The following is a 22,799-nucleotide window of genomic DNA, read 5'->3' on the forward strand; positions in this document are numbered from 1 at the left end:
TTCTCTCTCTCTCCCTCTCTCTCTCTCTATCTCTCTTTCACACATGATGCAAACACACACTCACACACACACTCACACAGCGTACAGACAAAATTGCACGCTTTCAACTCGAGAGCGCTGTTGTTTACACTCGTATATTATTATCACGGGCCGTCATGCGCTAACACAAGGTGGCGCCCAAGTCTCGCCTGGACGCAAGATAGGGCTGTTGAAACATCTTGGTAGGCATATACATTCCTAATGCATTGTTGCATAATTGAGAGTTCGTCGTTTTCCCCTACCCTAGCGAGCTCTGAGCCAGAGCTCAGTGTAAGGGAAAATGACGAATGGTCGATCGGTCAAGGATCACTGCTTCGCTTTCCTTAATTTCATGGGATGGAACGCTTGAAACAGGCCAAAATATTAAATATACATTACTGTTGTCACTGACTTTAACTGGCTTAATAAACTCAAACCGACAGTGGACACTCCGTCTACACGAAGCTTGAGTGCCGTAAACTTAGCCTCAACAGCACCTGCAAACTGCATTCCAGAGTGTTGCGAACGTAGCCTGCCAACTACGTTCAAGGCGCCGTGAACGTAGCCACTGCGAGAAAAAAAAAACATGGGGGGTTTCAAAGGGGCATGATTTTAATGTTTTGCAATTAGGTTGGATGGGCTATTATGCTATATCTCCATATCAAAAAGTAATCGTTTAGAACCAGAAGTAATCGTCGGTGGGGTCAAAACTAGATCTAGATCTAGGTCTAAATCTAGTATCCCCAAACTTGACCGCAATTGTGCCAAGTCGAAGGCTACAAATACAAGTCAAGTTAGAATCTAGATCTAGATATCTAGATTAGTAACTGCTGCAGAAATATAATGATAATAATATGTAAAACTACAATCCTGTGCATGAGAAGTGAGTGAAAGTAAAATAATAGATCTACTGTCTTTTTGACAGTTCGGAGTGGTTATGATGATTATCATCGCATAATTGTGCGAACAACTCTGTCTGTCTGGTTATCCGTACAATATTGTATTCACAATTGCTGCTCAATTCTTGTAGAAATAATTGCTACAGTTTTCCGTACAATAGTACATATGCCCACAGGCCTACGTGTTCTATCTTAGTAGATCAGTGCTTCCAATATTTTTATTTTCGCCAGACTTCATCTGCCGATCTAATGCCCGCCGCCTCTTTGCGTTGCCTTTCGTGAAACCATGTTGTAAAGATATTTAAGCTTAATCTGCCTTATTCTTATTGAAAGGTCTGATGGCTGAAATGACAGCAGGTCTGCGTTAGAAGAAGTACAAATTATTTTACGGAGTGTCTACGTACATGATGGTAACTGGGCGCATAAGTCTCAGAGTCTATGTACACAGTAACTGGAAGGTCCACCCTGGTTATACACACAAATATCATGTTGTGCAATTCGCTGTGTTATATGTGCACTGTGCGAACTCCGACATTCTCCAATGTGTGCCTTGTGTGAGGCCACGTTGTTTGACTTCGACCATTTCAGCTGCCTTTTTTTTCTCTATCCGAAGTTCATAGTCAGACACCTAGTGTAGATCTAGATGCACGACTACTCCATCTGACCTCTGCAGTGGGACTTTACCGGAATCCCCTTTTTTTCAATGTAAACTTTACTTATTATTGGGTTTAGCAGGTCATGGAAAGTCCCGAACTTGGATACAGCGGGAGAGATCGAGCGAGCTGTATCTGGAGGAAGGGGGTTGGGCGATGGGGAACTGTAGGTCGGCTCCAAACAGGCAGTCAGCAGTGTGGCATTGTGATTGGCCAGTCCAGTGATGAGTGAGGGGGGGTGGGGGCTAGCTCAACGGGCCCCCGAAACTAAGTACCCAGTTACTTTGTTTGTAGATAATTAGACTACATGCCCGGTTACCATGTACGAAGACACTCCCATTATTTTATGAGTGTGGGATTGAATCTCGGCCCCGTAAGTTTGTTTTTTTTCTCCTATCCCGACTGATCAACAATTTTTTCCCTTCATTGTTTGTTTTGACTTCAAAGATTTCCACTCACGGTTTTGTTAAAAACAAACATAGAAATCTACTCATTGTCATAATTATACTTATATTTTAATAAAAAGTATACTTTTCCTTTTTGATAGGCCTACCAAATTAGGCACCAACAACCTCCAAAATTCGATTAATTGAACGAATAGCTCTGTCTGATTATTGGTACAATTGTACTAATAACTAGTTAGAGTTATACTATACGCACTATTGTACCAATAGCCACAGCCTTGCTGTTAGATGCTAGACTAAAATCTAATATCAGTCTCATGACAAAAGGCTTGAAAAGTAATTATGAAACAAGGAGGACAGCTCACACCAGACGGTGACACAGTCACTGACAGTGGGAGGACTTCCATAACGAGCGACCACTGTGATGAGACAAAGTTCAGTAGAACAGAGGGGTAGGCTTTGGAGTGTGGATAGGGTTTAGGTTTGGGGTAGGGTTAGGGTTATGTCTCTTCTTTATTGTTGTTGTTTGTAGATGAAGCTACGACAAGCACCTAGCACACTTCTGTGATTGGCCCAAATGAGGTATTTCCCCCATCTGTTTTTGTCATCTTCCGGGGCTTCCCTCGCCAGTTGACTAGATCTCACTGTCGCGGGCCCGCTTTGCCGCTTAGCCTGTGATAGGTTTCATTGCCGACTGCTTGGGCTTGTGTGTGCACCAACATGTGCGTGTGTGCACCCACATGTGCGTGTGTGCACACATGCTTGTGTGTGTGTGTGTACGCGCTAGTGTGTGTGTGTGTGTACGCGCTAGTGTGTGTGGGTGAGCGGGTGTTTGTGTACGTGTGTGCGCACACGAGCTTCTGTGTGTGTGTGTGTGTATACAACTTTGAGGAGAAGGTAAATTTATGGAAGGAGAATTGCTGAGATTGTTTATAAAAGATAACACAAATTATTTTTAAAAAACAAAACCCAAACAGAGCGAGATCTAGTCATCTAGTCAACAGTTACTGGCGAGGGAAACCCATGAGTCTTTAAGCAAACCCCGGAAGACGACACAAATAGATGGCCGAAATATGTCATCTATATTAGGGCCAGTCACAGAGGTGTGCTTGCTGTAGCTTCATGTGTTGTTTGTTGGGGTGGTTGCTCATTACGGAAGTCCTTCCCTGAAAGTGTCAGTGACACTCAGTCACAGGTGTTGGCTTTGGAACTGAAGCGGAAGAGACTGCCACTGTCGGTCACTGTCTCATCTTGTCCCTCGGAAGAAATACACTCTTAAAGATACTCTTGTCAAGTGCATGAAAATCTTTTTAAAACGGCGAAATATACCTAACAAATGACTTTAATTTAGCCTACTTTATTTATTATTGCAAGCCTCCTTCACTCTGGCCTTGTACTTTTAGGCCCACATGATGTCTTGTATTGTGAGTAAACTAACTATTTAAGTCAGGTTGACTTTCGTGAGTTAAATGTTTGTCAGTTTTGAACTGGGTGAAGTACTGAGTTTTTAAATTCATTCCTGAGCAAGATCTGTGTTATTCTGTTCTTTCTGTTAACAAATTATAATATTTCTTGTGGTGTTAAATTGTTTTGGTTAAAAAAAAAAGAATTTTATCAAGTTCAAGCTACCATGTTTTATTTTTCAGTTATAGTGTTAGAATGGATTATGACTTTACTGCGAAGTACCTCTCAAATTTTAAGCCAGTTATTTCCACTATTTTATTATCTTTCATTTTGTCGCACACCCTTTTTGCAGATCTCAGTCACTCTGGCGTGATGTTATCAAGATTACCTTCAGGGACAATTGACTGTTTGAGGTTTGTAACGTATTTTTTCTAATTCAGTTTTACGGAAAATTTATGTAATATAATAATAAATACTGTATGTCATTTGAGCTAGAAGTTGACTCTATGTCTTGTGTGTGTGTGTGTGAAAAACAACCTGCTTTCTTGTATTCTTGTACGAATACATGTCTAACTGATCAATATAAAAATGTGTTTTAGCACTCCTTTCAACATCATAGTTATTTTATTAATGCGGCCTTCGAATTTGATGTTTATCTCCAATAGGAGAGAGCCAAATGGGTGGAGGGCCTTAAAAACTACCCAACACAACTAAAGTCAAAACGGCCCAATGGGGATTCAAGCCAGGGCCATTTGCTCCGAAGTTCAGTATGATACTAACTGAGGAAACGATACATTACTTTGTCAATATGGGGTTACAAAAATGATTGGGGAAAACACATGTTTCTGAATAGGATATAGTTTTGGAATATTATGCCTTTTTCTCGGCAAATATAGCTAGAAATTAAAAAAAAAAGCGACTTATTTTTATCATTTACAAAGATTCAAAGTGGACTCTCTCTCTAAATATATATTAATAAAATATTATATATGTGCCTTTCAACAAAAGCTAAGAGTTAGCAGAGAGTTTACATAGTTTAGCGCTTACACTCTTAATAATAATAATAATGGAATACATTTATTAGCACATATCCACTAATGCAATGCTCCATGCGCTTAACATGATACATATTACAGATTTACAAATCAGTTTTAAAGGCACATTGTATTACTTATATTCACACACACACGCACCCACACTCACACACACACATACATACACACATACATACACACATACGTACATTTGCACAATCAAACTCACAGCGATCTACAGCTTGGATGGATTCTGTCTTCGAAAAATGATGAAAATAGAAATGCTTTTAGTTTCTTCTTTAAAATTTCTATATTTTCTGCTTCTCTGGTAGTTTTTGGAAGCCTCTTCCAAACAAGTGGGGCAAAATATGGAAAAGAGCGTTGGCTATATGATTTGTAATTTATTTGAGGTTTAACAAAGGTTTTTTTGTCACTTGATGATCTGAGCATTCTAGGTGGTACATAGGGTGTTAAAAACTGTTTTAGGTAGTCAGGTGATTAATCATGTAAGCACTTGTAGCAAGTTTAACAGATTTTATATATGATACGCTCTTTCATCGGGAGCCAGTGTAGTTCTTTTAAAATAGAAGTCACTTGATCATGCTTTAGTTTCTTAGTAATTATTTTGGCAGCAACATTTTGTACTCTCTGTAGCTGTTGTAACTGTTCATCAGGTACACCAGCCAGTAAGGAATTGCAGTAATCAAGCCGTGACGATATAAAGTTGTACACTTGTGTACACGCCTTTGTTTACCTTTGGCTGGTGTTGTTGTTGTTGTTGTTATGTGTGTGGTATATTCTAGCAGAAGGATGGACTTACTAAATAGTATATTTGACTTTTGTGCGGTGAAGGTGGTCGAAGGGTTTGAGCAGTAAGGGCAACATTAGTTCTACATTAGAATGAAATCTTTAGACACAATGGAGGTTATTTATTATGTTCCTGTTTGCAGAAATCTTTTAAATTTCATAATGTTTTAGCTATTAATCAAACTGAAAATATTGAAGGAAAATAGGGACACAAATATAATTTGAACTTGTATTCCTCCTGGCTAGGTTACATCCATGCTTGTCGCGGATTGTTGTTGCCACCCTCAATGCTGGCAACCCGGGACTCCATAAGGCTTCACTACACACCGCCACACCCCTGGCTCATTATAGGAACACAGACTTTGAAGACAAAGCCCCATCCAAAATAGGGAGAGTGAACTTAGTGGCACCGAACTGGCTCAAGTACAATGACATTGTATATCCTCCGTCAGAGGAAGGGGACCCTCCAAGGCCAGCAGTATGTATGTTTTGTCATTTATAGACTGAACAGATTAGAATACATTCCTATGAAGCTTTAGGCTAAGACTCTTTGTCTCTTTCCATTTCCAGATGGAGCAGCTTTTCATCTTAGATAGATGCGTTTCTGTAATTGTCAGGTTTCTGGTAAGGCAGGTTTGCTCGTACTTCTTGAAAGAGCTATTGTGTTCATATTACCAACAGTCATCTTTTGTCGTTGTATCTTTTTTCCCCTGTCTTAGACTTCCATTACAATATGGTTTCACCCCTTTTTTGCTTTAGTATGCAGTTATATATATATCAGTTATGTATTGAAGCTGAAACTGAAGGGTTTAATTCTTTTCTCTCAACTCAATGTAAGGGTCTTTCTTCCTGTCGGTTAAATTTATTATTTATTGTATGAGTAAAAATGTATCTTTTGCTATGACTATATGATACTTTTAGTCTTAGCTTTTAAATCAGTTATTCTCTTTTTTCAGGAGATTTGTCATTCAAGGTTCCAGATCAAATATGCCACCAAAAAATTATGGTATATTGCTGCAATGGTGAGTTATTCTTTACATCACTTAGTCTCAGATCTACTTATTGAAGCGATTTTACACTCATTTTTTTTAGTCTCTTGTACTTTGAGTTTCTAAGATAATTTGATGTTAAAAGTATGGCAATATCTTTTGAACTGTTCCTTCTTTAACTTCATGTGTAATTGTTTTGGTGAAAAATAATAACTTGCTGCCACGTGAAAAAAGAGTAATTGATGCTTCTTTATAAAGCTTGAATAGGGTAAATTGTCACTGCTCACAAATTTTTCCTTTATGGATGTTATATATCAAGATCTGAACAGTGTTTTCACTCCGTTTGACTTCCCATCCCTTACTTTTTTAAAAACTTGTGTTGTTTGTCTTGATCAACAGATACGTGGCATGTCTATTGATGAAGCTCTCCAACAGCTGTCCTTCCACAAGAGGAAAGGAGCAGCTCATCTCAAAGAGGTGAGGTGCACTAGCATTAGTTATCTTGATGTTGCAAGGTGCAGTTTTGTGACTGACACTCGTTGCCACACTAGTATGGTTCTATAGATAGCTCACCTCCCTCCCCTATGTTAGAGCGGAAATATTCTTTTCCATGCTTATAGCTGCCAACCAGTACTTAAAAACATATTTAGTTTGTTTTTGAGGACCTGAGTATGTAACTGTTTTTATGTTCGAAAATACAATATTCTCTGTTGTTTTAGCTTTGCTCCCTACAGACTTGCTGATGCTGGAAAAAATTTTGAAGGACAACGAAGCTCATAATTATGTCAGTTTGGAGAGATCTTTTGCTGCAGGTCTTCTTTGAATAGCTTGAATTTATTGAATGCTGAAAAGTGTGTGTGAAGGGTTTGGAAGGGGATTTACTCAGCCAGTGCCTATCATTTTAACCCATTGCGTGGGTAGAGTCTTGGTTTTGAAAAGTTGGCATCTATGCATGTTGGGTGAAAGTGATCAGTTTTTGTTCTCCTTCATCCTACACTTTTCCTGCAGTGTGTGCTGGCATCGTGCTGAAAGCTACCACCTGGTCAGTAAATGCATGGGAAATGGAGCCTTGTAGGGATGTTAAAGCAATGAGATTTTTGTGAAGCATTGGATGATATGCTTGCACTGTTTTCTGATAGTTTCATCAAAGCATGAGCAGAAATTTGTCTGGGGTAAACTTCTAAAAACTTTTTTTGTTGTTCAAGAAATAAATTTACAATAGCAATGAACTTTTAGAGAATAAAAAATCCGGGGAGTTTTTGTGTATTTGCTGCATGTCTCACAATGAGTTAAATCTGGGATGTATAATAAGTAGCCCCCCCCCCCCCAGTCTCAGACTCAGTCTGTGCTCATTGTGCCTACTTCCAACACCTGTTAGCGGTTTCTTTGGAGTGGTTTTTCTCCTTATTTGCTGACCAACATCTGTTATCCTTATCTCTCCTCTGCCTTTTCTTTCTATGTGTGGTGTCCTAATGTGGGTTCATTCGTAAGATCAAAACAAATCAAACTCTGTGTTCAAGAACTGTAGTTTATTCTTACATTTAACAACGACATGCACAAAGATTTATACATCCTGTGTAGTCTGCATCCAGGCCGTGACTAACGGTTACCAATGCTAAAGATTCCCATCCTATGAACTTCGCAGTCTCAGAGCATTGTTTTGTTATCCTATGAAGGCAATGAGCATTGTTCCTCATGGGACATGTTGCCATTGCTTTATCACCATCAAAGGATGTGCCAAAGCTTCATGTTACAGAGGGAATGGAAACCCGACAAAAGTACACTCAGCCAACAACAGATTACCAATGCTACAGTATGCTACAATTGTTTCGTAGTAACGCTTCTAATCTTGAGCCCTTTTATGACCTATTTGTCTAGCAAGTGCCATCTATCTGTCGCAACGTGGTGGAATCAGGCGCTCATCTATTTTGGGGCATATGGAGTTAAAGGTATCATCTTAAAGCCTGTCCATTTGCCTTGCTTTTGATGAAAAAAATATTCTGTTATCTTGGATACAAGTCGAGATTTTGGCAATTGAAGGAAGTTTGGTCGCCTGGTTTCAGGAGTAAAATATAAGAAAATGGCAGCCAAAGTTTGGTAATTTCCATAGCTTGAGAATCCTCAGAAACTGAAAAATTACAATTTTTCTGCCTTTAATCAATGTCTTTCAGTAAAACCCACACAGAAATGGGTTTTTAAATGGACATAGAAGGTGTTGAGCCAAAGAAAATTAGGAAAAATTGCCCAACAGCTAGAAAAACACCAGTTTCTGTTATTTTATAATTTTGACGAGCGCCTGATTTCACCATGATGCCTCTCATTTAACTTTTACTAAAGCTAAAACCAAACCAAACTAACTCTCTTTCTGGTCATTGTATGTGCAGGTACTGGAAGAAGCCCAGGAGATGGCGGTGAAGGAGCACAATGTGGAGTTCAAGTCAAATCTTTGGATCTGTAAGTGGCACTTGGAGCTCTCGCACTCGTTAACGGGGTCCATTTTTGTGTGTGCATAGTTTCTCTTCACTTGGGTCTCAATGGGTATTTGGAGAGTTTAGGGGGGGTTGAGGATGGATCGACAATTGAATTAAATTATGCATTTAGAAGTAGTTACCCGTGTGTTGGTAGGTAGCTGGTAGGTCTTACTTCTTTTCTTTTTCACTGTTGTTTCTGTATTTCTTGCTTTTTCCTTGCACTAAATGTCTATTATTGTGTATGGATATGCTTCTCTTTACTCAGACAAATTAATAGGGTCCCACCTTGTACTCAGTTGGATGCCCCAGTTGTTCTTTCTCAATCTTTTATGACTTATATGTTGTGGGTGATCTTCGTCTCGGTCATGTTCTCTGTTTAGTTCCTTAACAGTTGGTCTGCTTGAAGCCCTCCCCCCACCTCTTCTCTCTTCCCTTACTTCATGAGGATGGAGGGTGGTAGATTGTCCCTTGTCACATCAGAAAAACGGGGGAATAGCAGACATAAGGCGCGCTCACTCGGATACATATTTGTGATGTTTCTTTAGGTGTATCCTGATCATCATCTCCATTTCGATTGCATACCGTCTTTTGTCTTTTTTTTCCTTCTTATTTATTGAAATAATGTGTTAGACGTTAGTGTCTAGTGACATTGGGATGTTGCAACCATGCCTATTGACTCTCTCTGCTGTCCCTTTATTAAACCTTTTCAGATTGTCTTTTGTATCATGCTACCTTTATTTTCACCTTTGTAGTGGCGTCAGTCATCTAAAAGTTAGCTGTGAGGCACATAATTGAAAGGTCATAGGTGCAACCTTGTAAGGGTTCTGACATTGTGTCCTTGGAGAAAGGCTCTTAACGTATATTTTCCTCACTTCACCTTGGTAGGAATGGGCACCAGCTACAGACAGAGAAAGAACTTGCCAGTTTGTTAGTTTGGGGGGTGGGTGTTGATGATGATTTTCATTTCTGTCTTTGAGGTTTATTATGGATTAGTTCCTGTGGTAGTGACAGACTTGGTAGTGACAGGGTTCTATCTTGGCAGGTTCATATGTACTTACAATGGTGTGTATACACTTTAAAATATCATTGGTAGTTCTATAAAAATGAATTTATGTATGTCAAACTGTTCGGTTTTTTTGGTAAGTATTTTACGGTGCTCACAACTGCATAAGGTCATAAGGTCCAAACTACATTTCTATGATTTCTTTCAGGTGATTCTTTTGTAACCAAAGGCGTGGTGGTCAAAGGCTACAGAAAGCACATCAAGGGCCGCTACGGCATCATCCACTATCGCTATTCCAACTTCTTTGTGAGGTTGAGGGAAGGGAGACCACCCCAGCACTACTACACCCCTGACAAGACGGGGAACCAGAAACTGGAGGAGTACATCAAGGAACAAAGGGCCAGGAGGATACAGCTGGGCTTGTGATGATTTTTGGTGTCCTCGTGACTGTTGTTGTGTGTTCAGTAATAGATAATTTGAGATCAGAAAAGATGAGTCTGCATTACCTACATGATGTCAGAGTTCAGCACCAAGACCTCTTTCCCAAAATGGTTCAAAATTATGGTTCTGTGAAATCTGGGAGTCAGTTGCCGATGAAGATATGAATTATTTACGGTCTTTTATCCTTCTTTTGATGAGAGTTTCCTTTTTGGATAGAGAGATCCGTTGTGGTCCAAATTCTGAAATGCCCAGACAAAAAGTGGGTTTATCATTTTTCAGTCGTGCACATTGTATTTGTACTGTATTCAACACCCTGGCAAGTGCTTTCGCAGTTGCTATTTGGGCACGCTATGAAATGGTTTGTTTTATTGTCAGGCTCTCTATATTTGTCAGCAGTTCAGCAGTAAACAAATTGTGCAATGTGAGGAGCCTTCATTTGCTTGAGGATCGGCGCCATATATGCACTCAATTTTTATTGCTAGTGGTTGAAAGTAGCAATTGCTCTCATGAATAGAATAGTATAGACTCCATGTTTTCCTTTTTGTGAGTCAACATTGTGATTTGGCTTTGGTGAAGGTAATTTGGGGATCGAAAGACTTTATTTCAACATCTCACAACTTCTGAGTCAGTAATGACATAATCTGGATCGAATGGAGGTGTACAGATAGACTTTCGACCAGACTGGAAGGGATTGCTTCTTCTCTTGTGGTATGTTGTGTGATACGAGTAAGTTGCATCATAAGATCATGTATCTTCCGTGGTCATTGCAACATCATCATTGTGAGTATTCATATATAATATTGATAGGTGGTCTGTATGTAGATTGCTACTTGAGTGAGTTGTCTGTGAAAAGTATCAGAATGCGTGGTATCTTTGAGGTAGGATACCGGTACTGTGCTGCTAACTTTGATCCACCCATTTCTTGTACTGGATTTCTGTTGCTTGAAGTGTGTTTGTGTGTGTGTGTGTGTGTGTGTGTGTGTGTGTGTGTGTGTGTGTGTGTGTGTGTGTGTGTGTTTGGCTGTTGAACATTGGTATGTTGAAGAATTGAATGAATAAATAATCTTTATATGTCGATCTGATGTCTGTTCTTGAATATTTTCGTGACAATAGCTTCTTTGACTTGATTTTGTGTGCTTTTGTCCCATTTGACAACTGCTTAGATGTGTGGCATCGTGATGAAGTCAGGTGGTCGTCAAAGTAAGGAATCGAAGAAATTTTTCCCTGTCTGTATGGCAAATTCTATCAACTTTTTTGTTTTAGGCTCAACATCTTTTTTGTCCAGTTGAAATCACATCCCTGCATGGATTTTGCTCAAAAAGAACAAAAAAATTTGTAAATTTGCAGTTTCCAATGACACAGCAGCCAGGGCTGCCCACCATTACGAATTTGGTGGAATCATTACGACTTTTTAACAATTTTACGAAAATACGATCGTAATACACCTGAAGAGAGAGTCAATAGGCATGGTTGTAACATCCTAATGTCACTAGACACTAACACATTTTTTCAACTGGAAAAAAAAGACAAAAGATGGTATGCAATCAAAATAGAGATGATGATCAGGAAACACCTAAAGATATACAAATGTGTATCCGAGCAAGTGCACTTTATGTCTGCTATTCCAGCATTTTTCTTTAAAAGTTTGACTACCACAACCCACTGCCAGCCTTCTCCGTGTAAAAGGAGAGGAAAACTACCAGACCTGAATAGTCTTCGTCACTACATCATGCGTAATTGTCTAACTTTAACAGTATTAACTCCCTCTTTGCATTGAACCCTTATAGTCACTCGGTGCCACTTTGCCTTTAGAAAAATGTTAGATTTTAGAAGTGTCGAAGCCAGGAGTAAGGCAAACATTAGGTTGATATGGTGTAAGAAAATTCCTCCCCTTTCTTGTTGTGGGTGACAGCCGTGGAGAATGTAAAAAATTAGATCATTGTTTGAAACACTTGAAACATATACATAGCTAAGATGGGTGTGTTGCAAGGACCTCTTTTTCTTCATCACCCCTATGTTTATGTTTCATGATAAAATACTAATTGCTTGATTACAAGCCCTGTCCTTGACACCCCATTGAGGAAGACTATCCATGGCCATGTGTGTGTGTGTGCCTGGTGAAAGGTACTAAATGATGCATTTTTTTTGCATTTTCATGTACCGAATTTTGTGAACAATATGCTTTTAGAATTTTTAAGAGTAGCTTTTTAGATATTGACTTTGTAAGGTGCGGTTCGGAAACAAAGTTTTGAGAAGAACGGTTTGAAAGTTTCCCCTTTGTTTTTGCTTCAAATAGATTGATCTACGCTTTGAGGCGACCTGACAACACATTCGCTACTCACAAACCAACTTTAAAAAGCAGCGGAGACAAAAGAACAACTTCAAAGTGTTTATATTACGTCTTCAAAACAAATTCACCACTACCTTGAGCAAGAATTTTCAAGAAATAGATCTAGGTTTGAGTAGGGCAGAAATGGACTATACAAGTTTGCTTTAGAAAAAAACAAAAGGGTGGTGATGCGCAAAGCTTTGCTTTCTTTACATGTTCTAGATACTCATGCGCACCACCCGCCACTAGAGAGGAGAGAGAATGACTTAAATTTTGGTACATTATATGCATTGCGATTGGGTCGAATTTATGAATGGACAAGAGAAACCATCCGCTGTGGTGTTTACTTGGAAAACTAATTTTCTCACGCATTTTTGGGGATTATGCAATAAAATGTATTCTAAATTAAAAGAAACTCTAAATTTAGAAAGTCCTTCTAAATGTTGATATATGGCTAAAGAATCCATTTTTAATGGAACTTAGTTTTTGTCAAAAATTCTATTTTTGACCTTTGAAGCCTGATATCTTGGTACGAACAAATGCGTCTTTTGGTACCTTTCACCAGGCATGCTCATATATGAATTTTAAAGCCAGATTACTAATTTTGTATTTGTTGATTACCAAAAGTACATATATGCTGGTGGATGGGCAACCCTGAGCAGCTTTGGATGTCACCAAACTTTGGCGGCTATTTTATAGCTAAATTTATCTCTGACAACTGGTGCCCTCCAGTTCATTCAATTGTAACTACCTCAACTTCAATTGAAGATAGTTGGGTATTTTTTAAATTATAAGATTATAAGCAAGGCAAATGAACAGGCTGTAAGATTATTATAGCCTACTCAATATGCCCAAAAATTGACGAGCTCCTGATTCCACTGTGTCATGACACTTTTTTACTTTCCGTGGAAGACCATGTTTTTAAGGGTATCCTCATTCAAAGGACCTTTCAAACAAAGTCTTGTGTGTTTGAAAACTAAATCTTATAGTTCCTACAATTTAGTTGCTCTGCTACACAATAAAATGATATTTGAAGAATTCTAGAAATGGGTACAGTAAAACGTCGGTATATCCTACTGCTTGGCTTAAAATGTACACTCGACTGAATATTTTCTTTCTAAAGTCCTGAGTCCAATTTAGTAATAATAATAGACAGCATTTGTATAGCGCAAACTCCCGCTCAACAGCAAGCTCTATGTGCTTTACAATCTGCATATAAATTATTATTACTTACTCAAGAGACCGGATAGCATTCTGAAAGTATCTTAACTACCTGGGAAGCATACAGTGCAAGCTGCCTTTTACAGGTGCTAATACCCTTTCTGACGAGATCTTTCGCTGTCTATGGCCCTGTATCCATTCCCACCTAGGAGAAGTGAGGCAATTTCTTGTAAAGTGCCTTTCCCAAGGACACAACATCGGGCCTGAGGCTTGAATCCCTGAACCTGCAACCTCATGATTAAGAATCAGATAGCTTAAACACTAGACTACCGATGCCAAAAAATGTATTTTTACTCTACATGTATAACAACAGTCTTACACTTACACAATTTTTTAAAACATACCTGTGTAAAACATACTTTCGCTATAACTTATAACGTTCACCTGTCAAGGGATTTTAATGATGAAGGGTCCATTTACATGATACATTGTGAGAACAGAGACACTTGAAAAAGTGGTAGTTTTACTGTGCTCAGGAATGCAACATAAACAGCTGCCGTGAGAGGAAGAGGGCAAGTGTATTGTAGGTGTCGAGAGATGGTGCTGACAGTGGCACATAGGCACAGAGCATCCTGCCTCATGATTATGGTGCACTTTTGCCTTTTAAGTTTTTGTCCCCCACAGTTTTTGTTGTGTGTCCAGAATTTGTCATCATCAACATCATGCTCTCCACCTCCACTGTACGTCCATAAATTCCATACATGTACATGATGCATAAAATTTGTCTGGGTAACTTGGATTTGAATTAATAATAATAATAGATAGCATTTGTATAGCGCATATCCCCGCTCAACAGCAGGCTCTAAGCGCTTTACACTATATTAAGCCTAAAGATAAAAATCAAAACAAAACATAAAAACCTACCAAAAAGAAAACCCCCAAAATGAATGACTTTAGATCACCCATTACTTAATGGATGCCACTGCTGACCCTCCTCCCCATAACAGGCAAAGGTAATTAGTGAGGTACTATTGCACGGGTGCGGTGCCCGAGCGGTTGTTGCGCTTGTCTCTGAAGCGGAAAGTCCAGGTTCGAGCTTCGGTTCGGACGCAGATTTTTTTCGGCCCCTCCTGCCCACCCAGCGGTAATGGGTACCTGACTTCGAGTTGGGGAAGTTAAGGCGGCATGGAAAGGAACTGGCCACCTTACCACTATATGCCGAAGGCCCAGGAAGTTGTCTCACTAACAAGGCAATCCCCAATGTCCAGATTGGATGCGGGAACAACTTTGCTTGAGGGTGTGGCAGCGGAGCGTTTAGTGTGCTCGTCTCCGAAGCGGAAAGTCCGGGTTTGATCCTCTGTTCGGACACAGATTTTTTTCGCCCCCTCCTGCCCATCCAGCAGTAATGGGTTGAGGAAGTAAACGCAGCGGTGAAAGGAACAGGCCACCCTACCACAATATGCCAAAGGCACAGGAAGTTGTCTCTATACAAGGCAATCCCCAATGTCTGGATCAGATGCAGGAACAACTTTTACTACATGTTTTGTCATGTTCCTACCATTTTTGGGGGCTAATTTGTAGGCCTATCATGTACCACGGCAAAGACGTTCAAAATCTTGGGTTTGAACAGAGAATGTTATTCTAAGATATACTGAAGTTTTACTGCAACTTGAACAGGCTTCTGCAGTGTTTCATGAAAAAGATAGATGTACCTTGAATTCTGATGTGAGGAATATATATTTTATTGAGAACCAGTATCTCAGACTTTCTGCTGGACTGCAGTATCAATTCAAATTCAAAGTCCCCGTGGGCCCTGTCATGTTAAATGAATCAGCTATGTTGTGGATGTACAAAAACATTTACAATAAGATAACTTAAATCAACTTTGGAAACGGTTTGATCACTGGTTTTATTCTCAAAGCGACGTAATAACAAGAAATGATGATGTAAGTTAACAACACTGAACCAAATGAAAAAGAAACCACGGTTTTTCTCAACACTTGCTGCAGCAGATTTGACCCATTCACTTCAAACACACAATGCATGAACTTCTTAGAAAAAGCATGGACAAATATATGAGATATGAGATATGAGATGACATTGGTGACACGGGAGGGAGGAATGGAGGAAGGGGGAGAGAGAGAAACTTGAGAGAGTCAGAGAGAGAGAGAGAGTATTTGTCCGATGCACACTGCGCTCATGTCAGAGGGGGCAGTCAGGACATTATTTGTAGAGGTAAGAGTTAGAGCAATGTCTTTGACTTTGACAGGAGTTTGAAGGGAATTTTAACTTTGGTCAGGTTATACAGTGGAATCCTGTTATAACGAGAGGGAGGGGACCAGTGCGAAATGACCGTTATAGCAGGATTCTCGTTAGGGATCGAGTAATAAATTCAAGGGAAATAGTAAAGTAGGCCTAATCTATGAGTTTGGTGTTTTGTTTATTCCTTTTTATATTTCACCTGATGATGATTTTGTTCAACATGATCTCTAGGTCTTACTTGATCAAAAATCGAATCAGGTTTCTTTCTCTAGAAAGAAGGGGCTCTGGCTCTAGGCTAACTTGCCCACTGTGTTGTTCCCCTCCTCACCACACCCTGTGGGACGTTGCGTCTGCTTGCACACGTCACACATTCACTCCATCTATCACAGCATTGTGACCTCTCCATCCTGCACCAGAGAAGTGAGAGGCACGGTATGCCTTGATAATCTAGACTGGGCTGGCCTATCACGCGATGCGTTCTGCTTGTCTGCGCATGCCACACCCTCCCCACTCATTCGCTCCGGCCTTCATTGTTGGTTCGCGTGGGATCTCCCGTTCTTTGTTTCGCTGGATCACCAACAACTTTCTCAACAGGCGAGGTTTTATATATGTTTAATTGGTCTCTGTGCTGTGCACAGCAGCAGCATTATTCCGCTATAACCAACTCGCGTGACTGTCTGATTGCGCAATAGCAGTATTTTATTTACAAAGATAAAGAAGGGGAAAAAATGGGGTTTTAGAATAGTGTCTTTAGAGCAGACTTCTCGTTATTTCAGGACTCGTTATAAGTGGACTCCACTGTAGTTAAAAGTAAGGTTAGGGGCTGGACTAGGAGACAGGGAATACTATGATCAGGGTAATCTAGAAACAAGTTGTGTCCTTTGCAAGGCGTGTTGTTTGCTTTAAACTGTCCTTTGGAGTTTGGGTTTCCAAATTAACTTCATTTATATTTAGTTCAGAGCAGTTTGATTTCTAAATTTGTTTAAATTATCTTTCATCTTAATATGTATAATACAAAATAGAGTCCACTTAAATAGGATTTTGTTCCATTGGGTTTTCAATTGAGAGCTGTTGCTCAAATAAAATTTTTTAAAAGGATTTTATATTCATCTTTCAGTTTATCGCTGTTTTTAGATTAAGCATATTCAGTATTTTAAGCGGGCTCCACTGTGCATACATATATTTAGGTCGAGCACATATTTGTCTCATCAGATATACAGCTTTAAGTAGGCTGGCATGAGTTGAGACAAATTATATATATATATGTTTAGTCTACATTTACCAAACGTCTGGTACGTCGCAGATATAAAATGGCAACGCATTAGAAATCAAGGCCATCAAGACACACTGTTCTAAACAATTTTTTAAAAAATATCTGGAGTTGATATAGGAGAAGCTATATGGGCCCACAAAGGAACTAAGCAGAGCAGGATGACTCCGATTAGAATAGATACCAGACTTCAAGTGTGATGGGACCAAGAAGAAGAAGAAAGACTGAAGTCAAATTGCAAGTACTTCCTATATATTGCAAGACTGCCGGCAAAATTGTGAACTGTGTCTTTATTGCTAACACAACTTGTACAAGGTTAATTTTTATTCAAACCACATTATATGTAACAAAACCAGACCAGATGAAATCAATGATAACATTGGTGAACGTTGAATTACCCAAAGTTCACCAAAACCTCTCTCCCCCTCTTTGATATCAATTTAGCGACGCATACAAAGGTGAGGCATTTCTTACATCAAGAAAAGTTTGGGATGAACTGACAATGCCACTAGGACATCATTTAATGCACTGAAGATATGGTCACAAAGTAGCTTAACCTGAGAGAGCTTATTTTATTGGAAACATAGAAAGATTCTTCTCTGAGGCAGCATGGCGAAATCAGGTGCTGGTCAAAACAATGCATGAAATTATTTTTTTTAAAACGGCATTATTCTGGGCATTTTAAATTTTGCTTTCGAATTCTTTTTTAGGCTGAACACCCTTTAAGATCTTTAAGAACAAATTTCTGTGTGGTTGTTACAGAAATATATTGATTAAAGGCGCAAAAAATGTCAATTTCCAGTTTCCAAGGACGCTCAAGCTTTGGCAGCTATTTTCTTGGTAATTTTACCTCTCCCATCAGGCGACACTCCCCCCCTCCCCCACTTTCAATCGTAAATATCTCGACTTCTATTCTGTATTATTTTTTTCGCCAAACGCAAAACAAATGAAAAAGCTTCAAGATGATACCGAAAACTCTATAAGCCCCAAAATTGACAAGCGTCTGATTCTACCGCATCGTGACACATTTACATACCACTCCTTCCAGTTATTCCAGGATATATATATGCTAAATTTACACACATGAACACATACATATATATGTGTATGTGAAAGTATGTATCATATGCTTTACATTACAAACTACAAACACACTCACACACATTTATAATGAGTGTGTGTGAGTTTGTGTGTGTTTATAACGCAGAGATGTTTTGTTTGTTTAAGTAAAAAGAAGCACCTCGAATGGTAATTTAGTGCTGGGAAAGAGTGAGACAGACTGACTGACAGACACACAGAAGTAACAGAGGGAAAGTAAAGAAGTAGGGTCTACCACTACCAATGGCACCTTCCAACCACCTGCCAGAATGCAGCGAATTATGTCTCGTGTGTTAAGGCATTGCAAAAAAAAAAAGTTTTGAATCTCAGTCATGGCCTGACACCATGGATAAATGGTCGCTTTTAAGGACAAGGGGGCTATCCCGAAAAATGCTGTTTTGAGAAAATCTAAGGTAAAGTTTTTGCCCCTTGTTCAGTTTCATCAAAAAACAAGGAGAGTTCTCTATAACTAAACAAATATAAACACCAATGAAACCAAAGTTCTCCTACGGGGAGGGCAATGCCAACATTTAGTGTAGTGTAGGTCAAGATTTCTGGAAACCCCCGAAATCTGGGTTAGCCTGCTGGTCTTTAAAGGCGACCAAATCGTGACCTCAGTGCTTTCAGATCGTATCTCCATTTTTAATAACAGTGAAAACAGTTTATAACAAAGAGTGAGCTTAAGAAGTCACATTTTCAATGTTAAAAAAGATGGAGATACGACAAGAAAGTACTGAGGTCGGGAAATATACAAAGCCAAAGTATATTTTATACAACAACATCACAATTCATCATTCTCCTACAGACAATCAGACTTCCTAACATTGATGTTACAGACATACTCAAGCAAAAGAAAACACACAGCTTAGAGTCATCAATCAACCCAGACAGAGCAGAAAAATTACCTTTGTTTGTAGTTGGAGAAAAGAGAAGCACATAGACACAATAATGGTCATTTAGACACATAGCACAGAGAAACAGTAAGACACAGACAGACAAAAACAACAGAGAGAAAGGTTAGACGTAGAATCGGTCAGCCGCACCCTCCAACCACCTGCAGTTATTACCTGGAGCAGCAAAAGCTTCTGGCAAAAAACTAAGACTATATTTCTTAAGAGAACGCATGCTAGCTCATAAATATAGTCCGCAAGGAAATTTTACGAGCCTTGAAATTGGCTTGATTATTTCTGGTAAATTGAGGAGGATTACAACATTCAGACAATCCATATTATATGGTTGATCAGCTGTTCAGATGTACTAGTACTAAAACCCGAACATTTGAAAAAAAAAAAGTTATCATAGTTCCTTAATTCGTGGTATTGGTTGCATGTGTTCAAAAAATATTTGTTGAAATTCAAACTCTAAATGTTGATAAAAAGAAAGAAAAGATGTACAAAGTAGGCACATTGTTACAAAAAAGGAATTAGTTTTTTCCCTCTCCTGAAAAATGCTTTCTGGACAGCTTGAATAGCTTGCGGACAATATATTATTGTAATGTACTTTCTGCCAGTTCATTTACTGTGTCACTTCATACAAATGGTTGATTTTTCTCTCTGCCGATACCCAAGGCCTCTGAATAACATATTATGACAATGCTACCATGAATAGAAAGTGTGGTATAAAAAAAGTACCCTGATAAGTCTTTTTTATCTGCTGCAGTTATAAGGCAACTATCTCGCTTCACAAATAAAATACTAACAAAGAAAGTCATAAACATTACTATCAGTAAATGTGACAGTATGAGTAGGTGGAAGAAAACTGCCTGAGTTGTAGAAGTTGTTAGCTGGTGATTCTCCATTTAGTTTATGGCCCTCCTTTGGGAAGAAAGCCACATCCCAATACACTCTCAAAATAAGACTTACCGCTCTTGATAACAGACTAGTTCTATTTGTATCGTAGTTGTCTTTTTTACAAACACATGACGCATTTATATAATCTCAGTATTCTCTGAATCTACAGCGGAGTCCACTTAAACTCATTATCTAGTGGACTGCCGGATTTTCTTACGGTTTGATGGAGTTTCCAGTGGTTAGAGGGGTTGCTCAAATAAACTAAACATTGCATTAAAAGTGTTCCGTTTAAGTGGACTCCACCGTATATCGAAAAATAAAGTAATAGATCATATTATGCACAAGAGGAGATGACATAGATGAACTAGCAAAGGACAATAGCAGTGGTCCGATCCAGAATAATTGGGAACTGTAGCTAGACTTTAGATAGACCTTGTCTAGACCAAGAACAGATTAGGACTTAAAAACGCTGAAATAAAAGGAACAGACCGCATCAACCATTCCAAAGATGCTAAAGAAAACAGATGAGTGAGTTGAAAAAACTCATTGGCAACACTGTCAGGCTTTGCCATACTCTGGTTTCATGTGGTTGACTTTTTAAATTGCAAAGAACATTTGTAATATTGTGAATTATTCACTACGTGAAACTTTGACCACGGTAACTTTCTGTAATTAACAATCAATCAAACCAAGTAAATTCCTCAAACAAGCACAAGAATGTTCCATTAGGGCGGGATGAGGGGGATATTTAAGCCATGGTCACTCGTACTAACTATGATAGTCCAACAAGACACCAACTTAACTTACATCAGTCCATTGATCAGGGAAGAAACTTCAAGGTCACAGAAAAAGGCCTACATGAACACAACACAGTACAAGAACAATTGACAAAGAATCGCAGTCAGCATTTTTCAATTTGAGGGGATTCCCTGATATCTCAATTAGTATCATGCTATACCAGTGTGGACGACCCAGGTTCCAATCTCAAGTGGGGCATTCTTGAACTCAGAGTATTTGGGACATTAAATTCTATGGAACAGCCTAATTGTGTTATTAGGGAATTATGTCAGTGGCCAAGTGGTTAAGCTACCGGACTAGTAATCGTGAGGTTGCCAGACAGTGAAAGATCTTGTCAGTTTGTTAGTGTTTGAGCGCTTAACCAACTGCTTGCACTGTATGCTTCCCGGGAAGCTGAAAATGTTTCTGAGTGTTCTGTGGTCTGCTGGGGTAATAATATAGTGTAAAGCACATAGAGTCAGCTTTCGAGTGGGGACATGTGCTGTACAAATGCTATTCATTTATTATCATATAATACAGTTTGACTTTGAGTCAGATTTGAAAACCTCTTAACACAAGAACTAGGTAGCAAAAACTGTGCCTCAGTACAATTAAATAGTTCTGTCCGCAGCTGAACTGGTGAGCAAGTCACAGATAATATAACTGCTGAAGATAATATCAAAATCAAAGGACCATTGTATGAACAAGGCATTGAAGGAAAAAAAGCACTTAGTTATGTTACTCCAAAATCACATTTAAGCCAACACACTTTTTGAAAAGCAACTCGAATCTAAATGGTCAAGATTTTTTAAAACAATTGGACAACTTGCCCCTTGTCCATTTTTACTGCATAGCAATAGGAAAAATGAAGGAGACTTCTGTCTCAATAGGCAATCAAACGAAAACCTTTTGGCAAAAAACAACATAAATTTAATTCATGATACTTCCAATTCATTTAAAACACGAAAGAAAAAAATTCTAAAAATAAATGTTGGTACACAAGTACTGAAAAGCACTGAAACTCCTGTTGACTTCCTGAACAGAGAAGAATAAAAATGGAAAAATAATTCTGGCTAATTGATCCTGTTTGTCGAAAAGAAATATTGCCAGACAGTTGTCTATGACATTGTACAAAGAAAGACAATATTTTCCATAACGATTTTTTTTGGACACATAAGTGTTTTCACGCCTCCATCAAAACAATTTAAATCATTTAACCCTTATCCTGCGTCTGTGCCCAGATGCGTACCTTATCAGCAACCGATTACGTCGGACGTGCCGGGCAGGCCGCCGGGGTCACTCAATGTGTACTGTTGGTGTACAATGCGCACGCCGGGAAACGTGTGTTTTCGCCATGAATACCGCGGGAGTGTGTTAACCGATGATGAAAATAACGCTCTATCTTTCATAGCTTTCTATTTATAAAGTGTTACAAACACATGAATAACCCCCTCTCACAAGCTGATAAGACATTACGAGTAGTTACGCCCATTCGAATAACCTTTCTGGACGCTCTTGTTGTTATGAATGACTTGAGGTTCGAAAGGGGATAATTTAGGTCAATTTCCAAATGTTGTACACTCAAATTGTTCTTTGTACCTGCACAATGGTATTCAAAACTAACAAGCTTATTTTTTATCATGTAGTATCATTTCATACAAAAATCAAGCTCATTTGAAATATTTTGTATAGAAAAATGGAAGTCTTGTTTCCTGACTATCCTTTCGAGCTCCTCATGTCTAAGTGGGTCAATTTCTTCTATAATTTCATTGGATGAACATCTCGAGCTACCAACTTACATGCTTTGAATGAGACCTATGCCTAGATTACGAACCAACGCAGGCGGTTCTAGAAGAAGGCCACAAACGCACACAAACTCAAGCAGACTGACGCACACACACTTGACCTGCGTGAATGGGGATTCGACTCGGGACCCGAATGACACGTAAGATGATGCGTGCTCCGCATGCGCTGAGCCAGGGGCTACAC

At 39.1% G+C, this 22,799-nt stretch overlaps 1 protein-coding gene across 1 annotated transcript; it reads left to right on the forward strand.

Annotated features, from left to right (window-relative positions):
* Positions 1 to 3,730: 3,730 nt before the first annotated feature.
* Positions 3,731 to 11,200, forward strand: LOC101862001 (39S ribosomal protein L22, mitochondrial; the record flags this gene model as incomplete). The annotated part of the gene is given in 6 exon segments (XM_005111466.3): positions 3,731 to 3,791; positions 5,466 to 5,697; positions 6,176 to 6,241; positions 6,608 to 6,685; positions 8,593 to 8,662; positions 9,891 to 11,200. Coding segments are annotated over 6 exon segments (725 nt in total), but the record flags the coding sequence as incomplete, so codon positions are not given.
* Positions 11,201 to 22,799: the final 11,599 nt, after the last annotated feature.

This window comes from Aplysia californica, unplaced genomic scaffold (assembly GCF_000002075.1).
Source record: "Aplysia californica isolate F4 #8 unplaced genomic scaffold, AplCal3.0 scaffold01062, whole genome shotgun sequence".
Taxonomy (NCBI): domain Eukaryota; kingdom Metazoa; phylum Mollusca; class Gastropoda; order Aplysiida; family Aplysiidae; genus Aplysia; species Aplysia californica.